The 17,862-nt window shown below is 43.1% G+C and overlaps 1 protein-coding gene across 1 annotated transcript in view; it reads left to right on the plus strand.

Moving 5' to 3' along the window:
• The window catches only part of SHROOM4 (shroom family member 4), a 261,232-nt gene that overhangs the window by 209,539 nt on the left and 33,831 nt on the right, over positions 1 to 17,862 (plus strand). Inside the window, exons 3-4 of the mRNA XM_008054957.2 lie at positions 6,201 to 6,335; positions 8,612 to 11,102. Coding sequence (XP_008053148.1) covers positions 6,201 to 6,335; positions 8,612 to 11,102 — 2,626 coding nt within the window. The remainder of the gene's footprint in view (positions 1 to 6,200; positions 6,336 to 8,611; positions 11,103 to 17,862) is intronic.

Here is a 17,862-nt window from a genome sequence, read left to right on the forward strand (position 1 = left end):
ATAGGTGTATTGCATCAAACAGAGAGTACTTTGAAGATGACTGAAGTTTAAACATGTAAGAATAAATACACAATTTTTTAATAAATAAATTCCATTTTAGGGAATTCCCCCTTGTATATCTGTCTGTACCTACCTGCTTAGTCCCTCATCTGGTGACTAGCCAACTCTTATACTCCCACCTTGCCTTTCTACCTCAACCAAACCCAGAAACATGCTTGTGCTTCCAGTCACCATTTCCTCAGCCTCATCTGGCCATTGGCAAAGTCAGACGGATAACAAACCGGTTACTCTTTATTGTGTTAGGAAGTGGGGATCAACAAGCTCATCAAACAAGCATTTGCATGGGCTTGGTTACTGAGTGGAAGGAGGAAGACAGACGCTTGGTGACAGAAGAGTAGAGAGGGCTGGGCACTCAGGCTTGGGGAATGACATGAGAAGAGACTGTTTATCCTAATACTGTTTTTGCTTTTGTTTTTGGATCAGGGATTATTCTCTGGTATATTGCTACTCAAAATGTGGTTATCACACCAGCAGCATCAGTATCACAATGGAGCTTATTAGAAAGTCAGAACCTGGGCCCCACTCCAGATCTACTGAATCAGAATCTTCATTTTAACAGGATCCCCAGGTGATTATACACCCACTAAAATTGGAGAAATACTGTTTTAGAGTACTAGGTTTGGTTTTTTAACTTTTAAAATAGTCCTTTCTCTTTCATCTTCATTTGGATTGAATAAATCAGTTTTCTTGCTACTTTCAAGTGCTAACAGTATCTTGCCCATTACTATTTTTGGTAGTGAATAATATGAATAACAGATACCATTTATTGAGTACCTGTCAGATACCAGGTATGTTTTACTGATGAGGAAATTGAGGTTCTGTGATGTGCTCAAGGCCAAACAACTAGTGAGAAGTGGAACTGAGACTCCCAGCCAGACCCATATGCCTCCAAAGCCCCTCAACTTGCCTCCATACAGTACACCCATATAGTTGATAAAAGTTAACCCAGGGTTTCCTATGAGGTACAGTGGGCAAAAAAGGAAAAAGGGCCTTCAGGCATGACTTCCCCAGAAAGGAACAACCTTACTTCTTATCCTGAGGGAGCTTACATAAACCCTCTCAAGGGCCAGAAATCATTGGAATTGGGGTCAGAAGCCAAGGGAAACTGGAGTGGTGATCAGGAGTATTAATGAAGAAAAAACTCTAACTCTCAAATCTCCAAGAGAAATGAAATTCTGGTGCCTGAGCCTGGGCTGGGTGGGGGGGGGGATTGCAACAAATCCATTTAGGGCTGCTCTGGGTTCTGGTTATTGCACTAGTCAGTGAGGGCATCATTTGGAGCCCCACTCTGATGCCTAGGACTGCTACATCATAGCATGCTATAGCTGAAAGGGTTATTTGTGACTATTGAGTTCAGTGTATTATTTTGAAGAGAGGAAATAGAAGCCCCAGAGAGAGTGTAAGTTGCCAGAAGTCAGAGTGAATTCATGGCAGATCCAGGAACACTGATCCCAAACACCACTTTCCCACCATTGCTAATGGGCTTCTTTTCTGGAGTTGAAGTTTCTGGCATGAAACTGGGTTTTCTTTGGGTCTGCCCAAGTGTCCATAGGAAGTACAGACCCTTGTAAATATTGTCCAGAATGTCTGTGAGTCTTTGTGTCTCAGTAGGACCTTCACCTTGGAAAATCTCTAAGTCACTTGCCCGCAGCAATCTAAAATCAACTGTAGAGTTGCTTCTCTGAACCTGGAGGCTGCTAGGCCTGGCTAATCTAAGCTTTCCTTTTCTAGGGCCCAGAGGACCTGCAGAGATGGCTGGGTGGGGTCAACTCAGTCCAGGAAGCACAGGAATTCTTTTAAGTATATGTGTCTGGGGTATTTTTCTCTCTCACTTACGTGTATTTTTAAAAATTCTTTTTAGACACCCGCTTTATCTTTCCCAAACATCATTTCCTTGCTTCTTTCCTGAGTTCTAGCCGTGGCTGGGGGCCCAGCTTCCTTATTGGCTTCTGAGCTGGGGGTGGGGGAAGTGGGCCAGGCACAGAGGAGGTTGGAGTAGGGAGCAGGGGAGCTGTTTATGCTGCTGGAACTGCCTTCCATCCTTCCTTTTGCCATCAGGGTGCTGGCTGGTTCCTGGAACAACGTCTTCATTCCTTCCAGCTCTTGACACTGGCTTTCATTCCCTAAGGCTGTGGCCACATCTAGGCCCAACCAGGCTGATGACCATACCTTGCCTTCAATGCTACACCTACTTGCTCTTGGAACTGGAACCTGACTGCGCCTAAGCCCCTTGGATCACATTGAGGATCTTGGGCCGATAGCCCCTCACCCCAGGAAGTCTTAACTGAGGACAGATGGGTCCCAGCTAAGGGAAGATACTGGCAGAGGGGTTGTCAATGAGAGTCTGAGCTAGCTGGACACCCTGCTTTCTCCTAAGCATCTCTTCATCCTGGGCAACTTTCATGGTAGGTATAGTCAGTAACCACGGCGGCCATGGCTGCTGCCCCTCCTCCCTCTCCTAATTGCTTTCTGCAATATCCCTTATTTTCTTTACTTCCTAGAAAAGGCATTTTGGAGTAATGAATGATGGGATTTGTGTTCAATGATAGTGCCTGAGCCAGCCTTAGGAGGAAGGGCAAGCGCTGGGGTTGTTGCCTCTACATCTAGGCCTAGAGCTGTGTGGTTGGTAGTTGGCATTTTCTTACCCCTCTGCTTATTTCTCCTCATCCCCTTTCCCCACTGCCTACAGGTTTCCTCTCTAGGACTACTGAGACTTCCTTGTTCTGACTGCTTTTTGAGGGAATTGCTATGAGAAGCCTCAGGTATACAAGCGTTGTAAGACAGACTCTCCTTTGGAAAGGAGGGGTCTTGTAATATCCTAGAAGGAGCTGGAGGATCTGAGTCTTGATTTCAACTCTGCTGGCTACTAGCCGTGTGCTCTTGACAAATCATTTAGGCTTTCTGTTTCTCTGTTTCTCTCCCTGTAAAGTGGGGATAATAATAACTCTTGCTACAAAAAGTTATAGTGACAATTAAACCAGTTAATGCATGCAAAGCTCTTAGTGCCTGGCACATCTTAAGTGTTCAAAAAAATGGTTTTTGTTGTTGTTGTTTTTAAGTTTATAGAATATCTATGTCAGGCACTATGCTGATTGATTTCAAACATGGGACTGCATTTAATCCAGACCAGAATTCATGAGGAGATGGTCCTCTTCCCCATTTTACAAATAAAGAATCTGCAACTCAGAGAAATAACTTGCCCAAGGTCACACAGCTGGAATTTGAATGTAACTGTGGACTGACTCCAAGTCTAGGGCCATTCAGGAATAATAATGGGCCAAATATTTGACTCTATGATAATTTCCTCTCCTTTCCCAAACTAGAGTTAGAAGGCTCTGGCTCCAGTTCCCTCTATTTGGATTTTTCTCCTTCCAGCCTTTGATTTTCTCCCAGTGTCCCCAAAACTTCACTGCCCTTTTCAGTCTCCTTTGGAACTGTTTCCTACTCCTGGGGAAGCCCCACAGAGAGTAAGGGGGTCTTTGTAAGCTATGTTCCAAGTATGGCAAGGAACAGTATAGTAGAACAGTGGATGGACAGTTCCGGGTACCCTTTGTGTGGGTACCATTGAACCATCAAAAAGAGCAAGTTTTGAGCTACCAACCACTATTATAGAACCTACTATTTACTGACCACTTGCTATGCATCAGGCTGTGACCCAGGTGCTTTGAGAATACTGTCTCTAATCCCTGCAATAACCTGGTCAGGTAAGGATTATTGTTCCCTCTCTCAAATAAGAAAACTAAAGCTCAGATGGGTTAAGTATTTGCATATATACACATCTAAAGTTGAAGAGTTAGAATTTAAAGACAGACAGACCTGCCTCACTCATTTTTGACTGATTGCCTTCCAGATGGGAATAGTTGGTAGGATGAGACTAACATACGTGAACTGATGATGAGCAAAATAAAATATCATATTTTTGTAGGCTACATTGTGAGGGCTAGATTACTCAGAACAAGCTCCCTGGAAGAGATGGACTTGAGCAATACCTTGAAGAACAAGTAGGATGTAGCTTAATAAAAGGGGACGGGGAGTTCCAAGCACTTGATATGCATTGTCTCATTTGACCTTTTAACAAACCCATTAGGTAGGTACTATGATCCCCATTTTATAACCATGAAAACAAGTGCTCTGAGAAGTGAAGTCACCTGTTGTAGAGTTTTGGATTCAAACCAAAGTGATCCAACTCTAAAGCTTGTGCTAGAGTCTACTGAAAAATCAGCAGCAAAGACACAGAATCAGAAAGGGGCAGAGCCAGTTGTAGGGTATGGTTGGGGCAGAGACTTGGGAGATTGAGCTGGGTGAGTAAAGATAGCTGATAGAAGACTTTTCAAGTCTAATCCAATTTACATTTGATGTGGGAAAGGGTAAAAAATAGGGAGCCAGTGAAGATTCTTGAGCCGGAGTGTGTATTAATTCAGTTGGCATTTAACATGCTATGATCTAAAAGCAATGACTGGAAGTAGAACAAGAGGAGACTGGCTGGCAGACTGCTGTAGTATTTTGGACATAAAATGTCAAGAGCCTCGACTAGAACAGGAGGTGATGATGGTGGGTCTTGAGAGGAGTGCTACAGTTCTGTGTAATGGTCACAGCACAGTAAGAATGGAGAAAAAGCAAACCAGGGACAGAAGAAACATAAAAGAAAACAGTAGAACTCGGTGTGGGATTGGACGACTGAGGAGAAGGTGGTATCAAGGCTGACCATCCACATTTTAGATCAGGGACTCCCCACATTTTAAGCTTCAATAATCCTGAATGTGGAAGAAGGGACACAAATATGAAAGGTTCCCTGTTCCCCACTCTGCCCTCAGTGCCTAGAAGCATAGTACATGATAGATACATATGGTTCATAGTACCTAGTAGTACATAGTACTGCTAGTGATAGATGCTTGAGAAATAGTTGTTGACTGGGCAACTACTTGGTAACAGCAGCTAGAGAGATTTCCCAGCAGCATGACTTTGCACGTGAGACTCCAGAGCAAACATAGCCCCCAAAGTCTTCTTTGCCTTCAGCCTCCCCTCTGGGCACTCTGAATCTGTAAGAGCTTAGCCAATATCACTGACCTACGTAGCTTTTCTGTCTCCCATCTCTCCCTCTTATCTTTATAATCTGACCCTTCCATCATCTCTCTCTCATTCTTCCTCCCTCTTGTTCTTTCTCTCGTGTTGCCTCCCATAAATCATCTCTTTATCTCCTGGCATTACCCATGTCCCACATGTGCTCTTCCCCATACCGTTCTTCCTGACTTGCAAGGGTGGCATCCAATCATGTGAAGTATGCCAGGGGGCACGAATGGGTCCTGTATAAATCCGTGAGTTCAAGAGTTGTGGCTACATTCAAGGTCTTGGCCTCAGACCTATTTCTCTTTATTCACCCCTGACTGCTGAGCAGCCAGTCTCTTCTGTCAGTCGAGCATTGGTGCCATTCGCCACTTTGTTCTATCTTCCTTCTCAGCATTTGAGGCTTCCTGCCACCACTTTACCTACAAAGTCAGATGTCTCACCTCTGTGTTCATCTTATCCTTCACTTTCTCAATGCCTTTACCATGCTTTATTTGGGTCAGCTCTGTCTTTTTCACTGATCTGTAAATTCTCAAAGGCAAAGAATTTGTTGGATTCATCTCTGTATGCCTTAGAGCTATATGTTGGAGGCACATAGTAAACATACAACAAATGCCTATTGAATGTATGAGTAAAAATTGGAGCATTGACAGCCCAGTATTGACTTGTTTAAACTTCTAAATCACGTACCTATTCCTTTCTCAGAGAAAAATGAGAAGATTGGCCAAGACTGATTTTTTTTCCTCAAAGAGAAGTCAGGGTAGGCTCACTAATCCTTGAGCAGCAACATTCATTTATTCTACAAATGTTTACTGAGCATCTACTTTGTCTCCAGCACTGTGATACATGCTTAGGACACTTGTGAATGAAACAGCCCTGTAAAGCTGGCATTCTAGATCTCTAGGATGAAGATTAGAGTACTGGGAGCTGAAGAGAGCCACTAAGATTTCCACACCAGCTCCTTGCAAGATGTTCTGCTTCACTGAAGGGAAAGAGGGCGTGGAGGTGGAAGTTGCCTGGGGAGTGGTTTTAGCTCTGGTTCCTTAAGCTGATTTCCTGTCCCTTTCTGGCTGTAGGAGAAACGCCCCTGTCAATAGGCCGCACTCATGGCATGTGGCCAAGCTGCTGGAGGGATGCCCTGAAGCAGCCACCACCATGCATTTCCCTTCTGAAGCCTTCAGCTTGTCCTGGCATTCTGGCTGCAACACAAGGTGAGTCTGGAGCCCTCCCCTCAAGATAGTCTGGAGGGTAGACAATTTGGACATTCCTCCTCCTCTGCTCTAGTCCCTGTTGTATATTCAAGTCTAGAGTGGTATAATGGAAAAGGAAGCGGGAGTCCAGAGTACCTGGGTTCAAGTCCTAGTCTCTTGCTAACTGTGACTTTGGGCCAATCCTTTTCCTTCTGGCCAATGTTTCCTGGAAATACCCCACTTGGCCTGCAAGACACTACACTGTCCTGCTTTGCATTCTATTTCACTAACTGTTCTTTCTCAGTTTCTTTTTCTAATTATCCTCATTACCCTGTCTCTTAATGTAGGAAGACCCCAGGGCTCAGTCCTGGTTCTCTATCCAGTGACACACTGGTACTTCATCCAGTGTTCATCACCTCTGTCACAGAGCCAAAACCTTAAAAAGAGGACCTCCCTGAATAACAGGCTCTATCTGCAATGAGAATCACTCAATTAGGGAACCTTGGTGTTGCCTGTTGTTGAAACAGCTGTTCAAGAGGAAGACGGTGTTTTCTACAAGCTCAAAAACCAGCAAAGGAGCTGCCCTCAGCTGCCTTTTCCCTTCTACAACAAGAACTTACCTCCAAGAAGGGATTTCTGTGGAGGAGGTTCAGAGAAGCTAAGGGTTGAGATTGTCCCAACTTAGTGACTTTATTTGGCATTAGAAGCCAGGGACACAGAAATACATTCTGAGTTTGCCTCCTGTTTGAGTGTGTGTGTGTGTGTGTGTGTGTGTGTGTGTGTGTGTATTTCAGCAGGAAGGGTGGCAGGGTGGGCAGCAGGTTCCTTTGCCAACAAGGTTCCTTTGATAGATTCCTAGCCCAAGAACAAGAGAGCCAAGCGACTAAGAGGCAAGGCAGGGAGCAAGAATTAAGGGAAGCTGACCTGAAGGTCTCATGGGCTGCTGCCACAGCTCATCTTTGGCTTTCTGGACTATGGCCTTTCTGAATGCAGCTTGCAACCTTTGAGGTTCTAGTCAAAGGGAGTTACTGGCATGATTTGGCTCAGTTTGGCCTTGTGTGTGGGAAATGGTACTTAAAATTCAAGATTGTGTCTGATCCTAGCCCTTCCCTTGATTTCCCTGCTTTGGCTTTGCCGTGGGGGATGAGGGAGGTGTGGGTGGACAGGATCTACTACGGTATCAATACTAGGAGTAGAGAGGATGCTGGTAACAATAAGCAAGATCGAAGCAACTGCTGTGTATTGAACCCTTGCTAAGTGCCTGGGCTGTGATAAGAGCTTTAGATATATTATCTAAAGCCCTTTGAGATATATATTACTATTATTCCCATTTAAAAATGGTATAGTAGAAGAGCTAAGACATTGGACTCACAGAGGTCTGGGTTCAACTTCCAGCTATGTTTTTTTAAAGCAGCTTGGTGAGGCTTACCAGTTTACCTCTCTAAGCCTCAGTTTCCTGAGTCGTAACGTGGAGATAATAATCTGTCCCCTTCAGCTTGAAATGAAACCTTGTAGGCCCATTATTGATCCTTAGTAAATAGTCAGGATTGCTTTTATCAAAAAAGAATAAGGGAACATCTAAACTCCAGCCTTGCCTATGCCAACAGATAGAGCTGGGTGAGCTTGAGTGAGTCACTGCCTCAAACTCTCTTCCCTTTGCAGGACTGGCTTTATATCAATAGTTCTCGAAAAGGTGGTATGTGGGCCAGCAAGGCCAGCAGTACCTGGGAAGTAGTTAGAAGTACAAATTCTCAGGATTCACCCAGACTTAAAACTCAAGGATGAAGCCCAGTGACATGTGTTTTAACGTGCTCTCCATATGATTCTGACACATACTCAAGTTTGACAGTCACTGATTTACAAAGTGGTCTGGCTGGAATTGAATCAGCCCTTTAGGGCCCCTCTCTGATGCTAATATTCTGTGATTGTCTCTGCTGGCAGAGAGCCACAGGCTGACTCCCTGGGGATAGGGCCAGCTCAGACTAGCAATTCAGATTTGCAGATGGCAGGGAAATAGAGGATAACCCCCATGGAGTTCTCTTACTTTTGGTATTTGGGGTGCTCCCTCATCCTTCTTTCACATGTCATCTTGTCTCCCATTTTACCATTTCCCTGTAGGGCCCCAGTGTCCATCTCCTTCCCTGTTTCCCCTTCTTCCCTTTTTGTCTTATCTCCTTCTCATTTGTGGCATGGGTGCCTCTGGGTTGTCCTGCCTTATCCCATAGCAGGGCTGGTCAAGGTGGGAAAGGGATCTCGTGACTTAGCTAACTAAGCAATATGTACCCTATGTCTTGCAGTGACGTGTGTGTGCAGTGGTGTCCACTCTCCCGGTACTGCAGCACTGAGAAAAGCAGCTCAATTGGCAGCATGGAGAGCCTGGAGCAACCAGGCCAAGCCTCATATGAGGGCCACCTTTTGCCCAGTGACCAGAACATGTATCCTAACCAGCGTGACTCAGCCTACAGTTCCTTTTCGGCCAGCTCCAATGCCTCTGACTGTGCTCTTTCCCTCAGGCCAGAGGAGCCAGCCTCTGCAGACTGCATCATGCAAGGCCCAGGGCCAACTAAGGCCCTCAATGGCCAGTCCAGTGTATCTGACACCACAGGAGGTAGCCGGCGCACCAGTGGGGGCCATCTGACTCCCAGCTCACAGATGTCATCCCGCCCACAAGAGGGATACTACTCAGGGCCTGCCAAGGTGGTCAGGGGCCCACCACAACCTCCTGTGAGGCGGGACAGCCTTCAGGCCTCCAGAGCCCAGCTCCTCAATGGAGAACAGAGCAGGGCCTCTGAGCCTGTGGACCCCTTGCAACAGGAGAAACCGAATTTAGAGACAGTGGCACTCCCAAGGAACCCTAACAGGTTATGTTGCCTCAGTGGACAAGACCAAGTGACAAGTGAGGGCCATCAGAACTGTAAGCTCAGCCAGACTCCTGAATCCAGCCAGCAGGGCTCTGAGCATGCACTGATGCAGGCCTCAACCAAAGTTGTTGGATCCCCCAAAGCCTGTGACAAAGCTTCCAGCATAGAATCCAGCCCACTCAATGATGCGTCAACAGAACTAGCTAAAGTTGCTTCTTTTGGCAGTCCTCCACAACTCATAGGACCCACAGGGCATCGCCATAGTGCACCTGAACAGCTGCTGGCATCTCACCTGCAACATGTACACCTTGATGCCAGGGGCAGCAAGGGGATAGAGCTCCCAGCTGGGCAGGATGGGTACCAGTGGACTCTGTCCCCTTTGCACAGCAGCCACAAAGGGAAGAAAAGTCCATGTCTCCCTACAGGAGGAACCCAGGACCAACCAAGCAGAGAAAGACAGACCAGACCAGTGGATGATAGGCCTTTGGGCTCAGGACACCGGAGCCAAAGTAGTTCCCCACATGGAGAGGTTGATGGACACCCTCCAGAAAGAGTTTTACTGTACCCAAAAAGAGCAGGCAGAGTAGGCAGTGAATTGGCCAGCCAGCAGGCCTCTGTCTCAGGCTCCCTTATTCAACAAGCCAGGGACTGTCCTTCAACCACTAAAGTAACTGGCGGCATAGAGGCACCTGAAGAAGGGGACAATGAGCCCAAGGAGTGTAACCAGCTGCGTGGCAGGCGGAATGGAGGTACTCGTGGCCGCTCAATCCAAAACCGGCGGAAGAGTGAGCGTTTTGCTACCAATCTGCGTAATGAAATTCAGAGGAGGAAGGCCCAGCTCCAGAAAAGCAAGAGTACCTTGTCACAAGTGTGTGACACTAAAGGGCCAGTGGAAGAGACTCAGGCACCCCCAGAAAATCCTCCACTCCCTGCCTCTAACTCATCTCTATTATCCTCATATAAAAAACCACCTAGCCCCAGAGACAAACTCTTTAACAAAAGCATGATACTCAGGGCTAGGTCTTCAGAGTGTCTCAGCCAAACCCCCAAGAGCCATAACTCCAGGACAGGCTTGGAGGGACAAATAAGTCCTGGTCAGAGTCCTGGCCCATCCTCTTTGGACCTGAACACCTGGTGGAAAGCATCTGACCCACCCTCCTCAGACCCTGAGAAATCAAAGGCTCACCATGGAGTTCGTGGAGGTCATTGGAGATGGTATCCAGAGCATAATCCACAGCCGCATGTGGCAGTAACCATGGAAGGTCCTTCTAACCCAAGTGACAACAAAGAATTGAAAGCTTCTACTGCCCAAGCTGGGGAGGAAGCCATCCTCCTGCCCTTTGCAGACAGAAGAAAGTTCTTTGAAGAGAGTAGCAAATCTCTATCTACATCTCATTTGCCAGGTTTAGCCACTCATAGTAACAAGACTTTTACCCAGAGACCAAAACCTATGGAGCAAAACTTCCAGCCAATGAGCTCCAGCCATAGGGAATTGAGGCGCCATCCCATGGACCAATCATATCATTCCACAGAACAACCCTATCATGCCAAAGACCAACGCTACCATTCCATGTCACCCCTTCAGTCAGAAACTCCCACTTACTCAGAATGTTTTGCAAGCAAAGGTCTAGAAAATTCCATGTGTTGTAAGCCACTGCACTGTGGTGATTTTGATTACCACAGGACCTGCTCTTACTCCTGCAGTGTTCAGGGAGCTGTAGTCCATGACCCTTGCATTTATTGTTCTGGGGAAATATGCCCTGCCTTGCTAAAAAGAAACATGATGCCAAACTGCTACAACTGCCGGTGCCACCACCACCAGTGCATCCGGTGTTCAACTTGCTATCATAATCCTCAGCACAGTGCCCTCGAAGACAGCAGCTTGGCACCTGGCAAAACTTGGAAACCCAGGAAGCCAACAGTGCAGGTGAGGACTGGTTCTTGGGTGGGTGAACTTCATTATTTCCTTTGTGAGGAGAAAGCTGGGTAAATAATTTGAAAATATAACAATTATAATTCCTGGAAACTATGCAGCCCTGGCTCTACCAGAAGGTAGCCTAGATCTTGAGCAAGACACTCAGCCACCAAAGTTGCAGTTGCATAATCTTTAGAGTTAACTACAAGTAACTTTTGCTTCATGAAATGGACACAACTGAGAATTATGTTCTGACTGTAAAATTGAGTATCTGAGTGACCTAAAGTAAGTCATCCAGCCACCAAAACTTGAAGTTATATGGGAAAAAATAATTTTTGTGTCATAAAATATCTAGTATTATGAAAGGTCTTATTGCCTCATCTCTAAAATGGAGGAGAATCATGACTACCTCGTGGGTCAGTTGTGAGAATCAAATGAGATTATGTACATAGAGTGCCAGGTCCAGTGCATGAAAAAAAATAGCACCTATTGCTTTCCATTTCCTGCTTCTAAAATTATTTGGAGCAGCAAAACTTGCAAATGTCCCCAGGCTTTGCTTTCATATATCTGACTTGTCTGTTTTTTAAAGGACAAATCCTTTCCCGTTTCCCTAGCCTGTCTCTGTTGGAGACCTAACTGGCTACTGCCACACCATGATTATGACCTACCATCATAATGCAAGCCACCATTATCCTTCAGGGAACTTCTGGGAGGACCCCCCATGTCCTTATCCGCTCACTGCCAGATGGCTGGTGCACTGAAGTCAGAAGTAAATTCCTCTGTTGAAATATTGCATAGGCAGACACTTTTTATTCTTTTATTTTTTTATTTTTTTATTTCTTTTTATTTGTTTGAGTTGGAGTCTCACTCGATCGCCCAGACTGGAGTGCAGTGGCCGCTCCCGGCCACTGCATCCTCAACCTGCTGGGCTCTGGCGATCCTTCCGCCTCAGCCTTCCCAGTAGCCGGAATTACAGGCATGCGCTTCCACGCCCGGCTGATTTTTTGATTTATTGTAGAGATGAGGTCTCGCTGCCCAGGCGGGTCTCGAACCCGCGGGCTCAGGCAATCCACTCACCTCAGCCTCCCAAAGGCGCGGGATTACAGGCTGAGCCACCGAGCCTGGCGGCAGACACTTTTTAAAAAATATTTTAAAGATGTGGGGTACAATTCAGAATTAGGTAGATAAGTGGTCATTGTACAGATAAAGTGTAGGCCTCCCTTTGGTCCCCACTTTGCCTGGTTTGAGATCAGGTACCCTTATTGATGTTGTGCACCCCCTCCGCCACCCTGGCAGTATCCTGCTACTGCCAATCCTTTCTTGTACTTTTGTGACAAATGTGATAAATCACTGAGTATGATAGACTCTAAATCCATCCAAGTTGCTGCGAAGTACATAATTTTGTCCTTCTTTATGACTGTGTAATATTCCATTGTGTATATGAACCGCTTTTTTAAATCCAGTCCACTTTCGATGGGCAGCACGGTTGGTACTATGTTTTTGTTATTTATTTATTTGTTTGTCTATTATTTTTATTTTAAAGATGTGGGGTACAATTCAGGGTTAGGTATACAAATTGTCATCATACAGGTAAAGTGTGGGCCTCCCTTTGGTCCCCACTTTGCCTGGTTTGAGATCAGGTACCCTTATTAATGTTATGTGCCTCCCTCCCTCCCCTGGCAGCATCCCACTACTGCCAATTCCATTCTTATAGTATTAAGATAATTGTTCAGAGTCTGCTTATGAGTGAGAACATGTAGTACTCAGTTCTTTGTCTTTGTGATAGATCACTTAATATTATAGACTCTAAGTTCATCCAAGTTGCTGCAAAGTTCTTGATTATATCCTTCTTTATAGCTGCATAATATTCTATCATGTATGTGTACTACATTTTTAAAATACAGTTCATTTTCAATGGGCAACACGGTTGGTTCCATGTTTTTGCTATTGTGAATAATGCTGCAATAAACATGTGTGTGCAAGTAGCTTTTTCATAGAGTGATTTGAGTTCCTTCGAGCATATTCCCAGAAGGGGGATTGCTGGGTTGTGTGGAAGGTCAATTTTTAGATCTTTTAGGAATCGCCAGGCTGTTTTCCACAGAGGTTGTACTAGTTTACACTCCCACCAACAGTGTAGAAGTGTTCCCATTTCCCCGCATCCTCTCCAGCATCTGTTGTTTTTGAGTTTTTGATGATGGCCATCTTGACTGGAGTTAGGTGGTATCTCAGTGTAGTTTTGATTTTCATTTCTCTGATGATTAGTGAGGCTGAGCATTTTTTCGTGTATCTCTTGGCTGCTCATATGTCTTCTTTTGAGAAGTGTCTATTCATATCTTCTGCCCACTTTTTAATGGCGCTGTTTATTTTTTCTCTTTGGGCCTTTGTCAGATACACAGTTCAGAAATAGTTTTTCCCATTCTGTGGGCTGTCTCCTGACTCTCTTGATGGTTTATTTTGCTTTGCAGAAGCTTTTCAATTTAATGAGGTCCCACTTGTCTATCTTATCTCTTATGGCATGGGCATTTGGAGTTTTGATCAGGAATTGGTATTGATACGGAAGTATTCCAATTTCTGTAAGGGTGTCTCCTGGGTTTTTTAAGGCGCTTATAGTTTGAGGTTTATGTTGAGGTCTTTGATCCATTTAGAGTTAATTTTTCTGTATGGTGACAGGTAGTGGTCCTGTTTCAATCTTCTGCTTGTGGTTAGCCAGTTTTCCCAGCACCATTTACTGAACAGGTTCTCCTCTCCCCAGTGGTTTTTGGTGGAGACTTTGTTGAAGATGAGTCGGTTGTGAAATTGAGGTTTTGTTTCTGGAATCTCTGTCCTGTTCCATTGGTCTATATGCCTGTTCTTGTGCCAATACCAGGCTGTTTTGATTATTGTAGCCTTATAGTAAATTTTAAAGTCTGAAAGTGTGGTAACTCTCACTTTCTTTCTTTTGCTAAGGATTTGGCTATTTGTGGTATTTTATGTTTCCATATGAACTTCTGCATTGTGATTTCCAAGTCTGAAAAAGATAATGTTGGTACTTTAATGGGTATTGCACTGAATCTGTAGATTGCCTTGGGTAGGATGAACATCTTAACAATGTTGATTCTTCTAATCCATGAACATGGAATATTCTTCCAGTTGTTTGTGTCTTTGATTTATTTGAACAGTGTTTTGTGGTTTTCACTGTAAAGGTCTTTCACCTCTCTGGTTAGGAAGATGCCAAGACATTTCATTTTCTTTGTGGCTATTGTTAATGGGATTGTGCTTTTTATTTAGTTCTCTGTTTGTTATTGGTGTATAAGAATGCAACTGTCTTTTTCACATTCGTTTTGTACCCTGAGACTTTGCCAAAGTCCTTTATCGGTGAAGGTAGGTTTTTGACAGATTCTCTTGGGTTTTCAAAGCATAGGATCATATCATCCACAAAGAGGTATAACTTAACTTCCTCTTTTCCTATTTGGATACCCTGATTTCCTTCTCTTGTCTTATTGCTCTAGCTAGAACTTCCAACAGTATGTTGAACAGGAGGGGTGAGAGTGGACAGTCTTGTCTTTTTCCAGTTTTCAGGGGGAATGTTTCCAATTTCTGTCTGTTTAGCATTGTGTTGGTTATGGGTTTATTGTAGATGGCTCTTACTATTTTAAGGTATGTTCTCTTTATGCCTACATGCTCAAGGGTTTTTATCAAGAAGGGATATACTGAATTTTATCAAAAACTTTTTCTGCATCTAATGATATGATCATGTGGCTCTTGTTTTTACATCTGTTGATGTATTTAATCACATGTATGGTCTTGTGGATATTGAACCAGGCCCGCATCCCAAGGATGAAGCCTACTTGGTCATAGTGGATTATTTTTGAGATGTGTAGTTGGATGCAATTTGCTAGAATCTTGTATGAGAATCTATGTTCATCAGGGATATTGGCCCATAGTTCTCTTTCTTTGTTGGATCTTTACCGGGTTTGTGTATCAATGTGATGTTAACTTCGTAAAATGATTTGGGGAGAGTTCCATCTTTCTTGATTGCCTGCAATACTTTCAATAGGATTGGTATCAGCCCCTCCTTGTGTGTTTTGTAGAATTCCACTGGAAAGTCGAGACAGACGTTTTTTAAATGACTTAGGGTATGAATCTGCTCAATATATATTCTTGGAATAAAGGAAATTTAGGAGACCAAGAAGCCTTATACAAAAGAGTACATACTCTATAATTTCTCTTTGTATGAAATTTTAAAACAGATATTCCATGGGAAAAAATCAGAACACGGTTTGCCAATGGGAGCTAGCACAGAGAATGACAGAAAGCGGGCATGGGGGCATGAGGGAATTTTGTGGGGTGATGACAATGTTCTATATATCTCGATAAGGGGTTGAGTTACACACATGTATTTGTCAGAACTCAGCAAATGGATAGCAAGGCTCCTAGACAGTCAGTGCACTTAATATTTGTGCATTTCACTGGAAGTAAATTTTGCTTAAAAGATTGTAAGTTGCCACAGCCATTGCCAAAACATCACTACCATTGCCTTGCTAAGCTATGGTGTGGCCATGTGCTCTTTGAGCTATGGCCAGGCCATGTTTTCTTAAGCTTCGGTCCCTTTCCCTACCTTGGGGAGGTGAATTACCTCTTTCTCTCTCTCTCTAATTTACTTTCTAAATAAACTATATTTTCTAATCTAAAAAAAGATTGTAAACAAATATCAAACTTTATATGAGATGCTGAAGTGTTTTTGAATTATACTGCTCTACACAATTTATATTTTCAGCATACAAGTCTTAAATGTATTTTGTTATATTCATTTCTAAGATCTCATGATATTTGGTGCTATTGTAAATAGTATTGTTTTCTTAATGTCAAGTTAAAATTATTTGTTACTATTATATAGAAATTGAACTTGTTATGTTGACCTTGTGTCCTGCAACCTTGTCAAACTTACTTATTAGTTCTAGTCGCTTTTGTGTAGATTATAAAAGCTTTGCTACATAGGTAGTCATGCTATCTTCAGATAGAAAGAATTGTGTATCTTCCTTTTCACTGTATATGTCCTTAATGGGGAGAGAGGGGAGACTTATTGCACTATCTAACCTCCAATACAATAGTCAGAAGAAGTGGTGAGCGTAGACATTGTTGCCTTGTCCTTTCTCTGTCACTATTAAGTTTAATGTTAGCTGTATGGTTTTTTTTGTTTTTTTGTAGATGCCCTTTAGTTGAGGAAATTCTCTTTTATTCATATTTTGCTGAAAGTTTTAATTAGTAGTGAATGTTGAGTTTTTTTTCAAATGCTTTTTTCTGTATCTATTGAGATAATCATTTAAAAAAATCTTTTAGTCTATTGATATGGTGAATTACATTGATTGATTTTTGAAATAAATACCAGCCTAATATTGCCAAGATAAATCCCACTTGGTCATGATGTATTATCCTTTTTATGTGTCACTATATTTGATTTGCTAGTATTTTGTTAAGGATTTTGCATCTGTGTTTATCAGGGATTTTAGTCTGTAGTTTTCTTGTAATATTTTTGTCTGATTTTCATATCAAGATAATGCTAGCATTAAAGAATGGGTTGGGAAATTGTCCCATCCCTTCCCTTCTATTGTCAGGAAGATTTTGTATGAAAATGGTACTATTTCTGCTTTAAATGTTTGGTAGAATTCATCCCTTAAGCCATCTGGGCCTGGATTTTGTGTGTGTGTGCAGGAAGGATTTTAACTAAAACTTCAACTTCTTTGCTAGATAGATATAGAGTAATTTAGGTTATCTAGTTCTTCATTGTAAGCTTTGCTAGTTTGTGTCTTTCAAGGAATTTGCCTATTTCGTTTAAGTTTTTTAATTTTTGAGGATAAAGTTGTTTGTAACTTACTTTGAAATGCATCAAGAATTTAAGATGGATTGGTGGATAAATAGAGTGGTTAATAGATACATGATGTGAGTGAATTGCCTGAGCCCGAGGGTTCGAGACCCACCTGGGCAACTTGGTGAGACCTCATCTCTACAATTAAAAAAAAAAAAAAAATTAGCCGGGCATGGTAGCACGCGCCTGTAATTCCAGCTACTTGGAAGGCTGAGGCAGAAGGATCGCCAGAGCCCAGCAGGTCGAGGCTGCGGTGGCCGGGAGCGGCCACTACACTCCAGTCTGGGCGACAGAGTGAGACTCCAACTAAAAAAAAAAAAATAGATACATGATAAGGCAAATATAGCAAAATTTTAATTGTAGACTCTAGATGGTAGGTATATGAGTGATCACTGTGAAATTCTTTCAACTTTTCTGTATGTTTGAAAATATTCATAATGTTGAAAAAAGAGAAGAATAAATATAAATATAAAATAATGGTTTAAGGCCATCAAAGCTGGAACCAGACTGTCTAGGTTTTAATTCCTTCCCCAGAACTTATAGTGCCTAAACTTTCCCATCTAAAAAAATGGAGGCAATAGCACCTACTTCATAAGTTTGGTTGTGAGAATTAAATGATGTAAAGTGTAAGGCACTTAGAATAGTAATTGCCAAATAGTAATCATAAGTGAGTTATTATCTCTCAAAGTAAAGGGAGATTTTGGCTTAGCTTGAGATATTTTTGAGAAAGAAGGGCCCACATGTAGACAATAGAGAAAGGGAGCTGAGGTTCAGAGGAAAATCAGAAGACGGTGCCTGCAGAGGTGTCATCCCAGGACCAGCAACTCTGTAAGGAAAGGAGGTACAAGTTTATATTTTATTTTTATTTCTTTATTATTTACTCTTTCTTTCTTTCTTTTTTTTTTTTTTTTTTTTTGGGGTTTGGGT

The sequence above is a fragment of the Carlito syrichta genome, unplaced genomic scaffold, assembly GCF_000164805.1.
Source record: "Carlito syrichta isolate Samal-C Ts95f unplaced genomic scaffold, Tarsius_syrichta-2.0.1 Scaffold301624, whole genome shotgun sequence".
In the NCBI taxonomy this organism is placed as follows: Eukaryota; Metazoa; Chordata; class Mammalia; order Primates; family Tarsiidae; genus Carlito; species Carlito syrichta.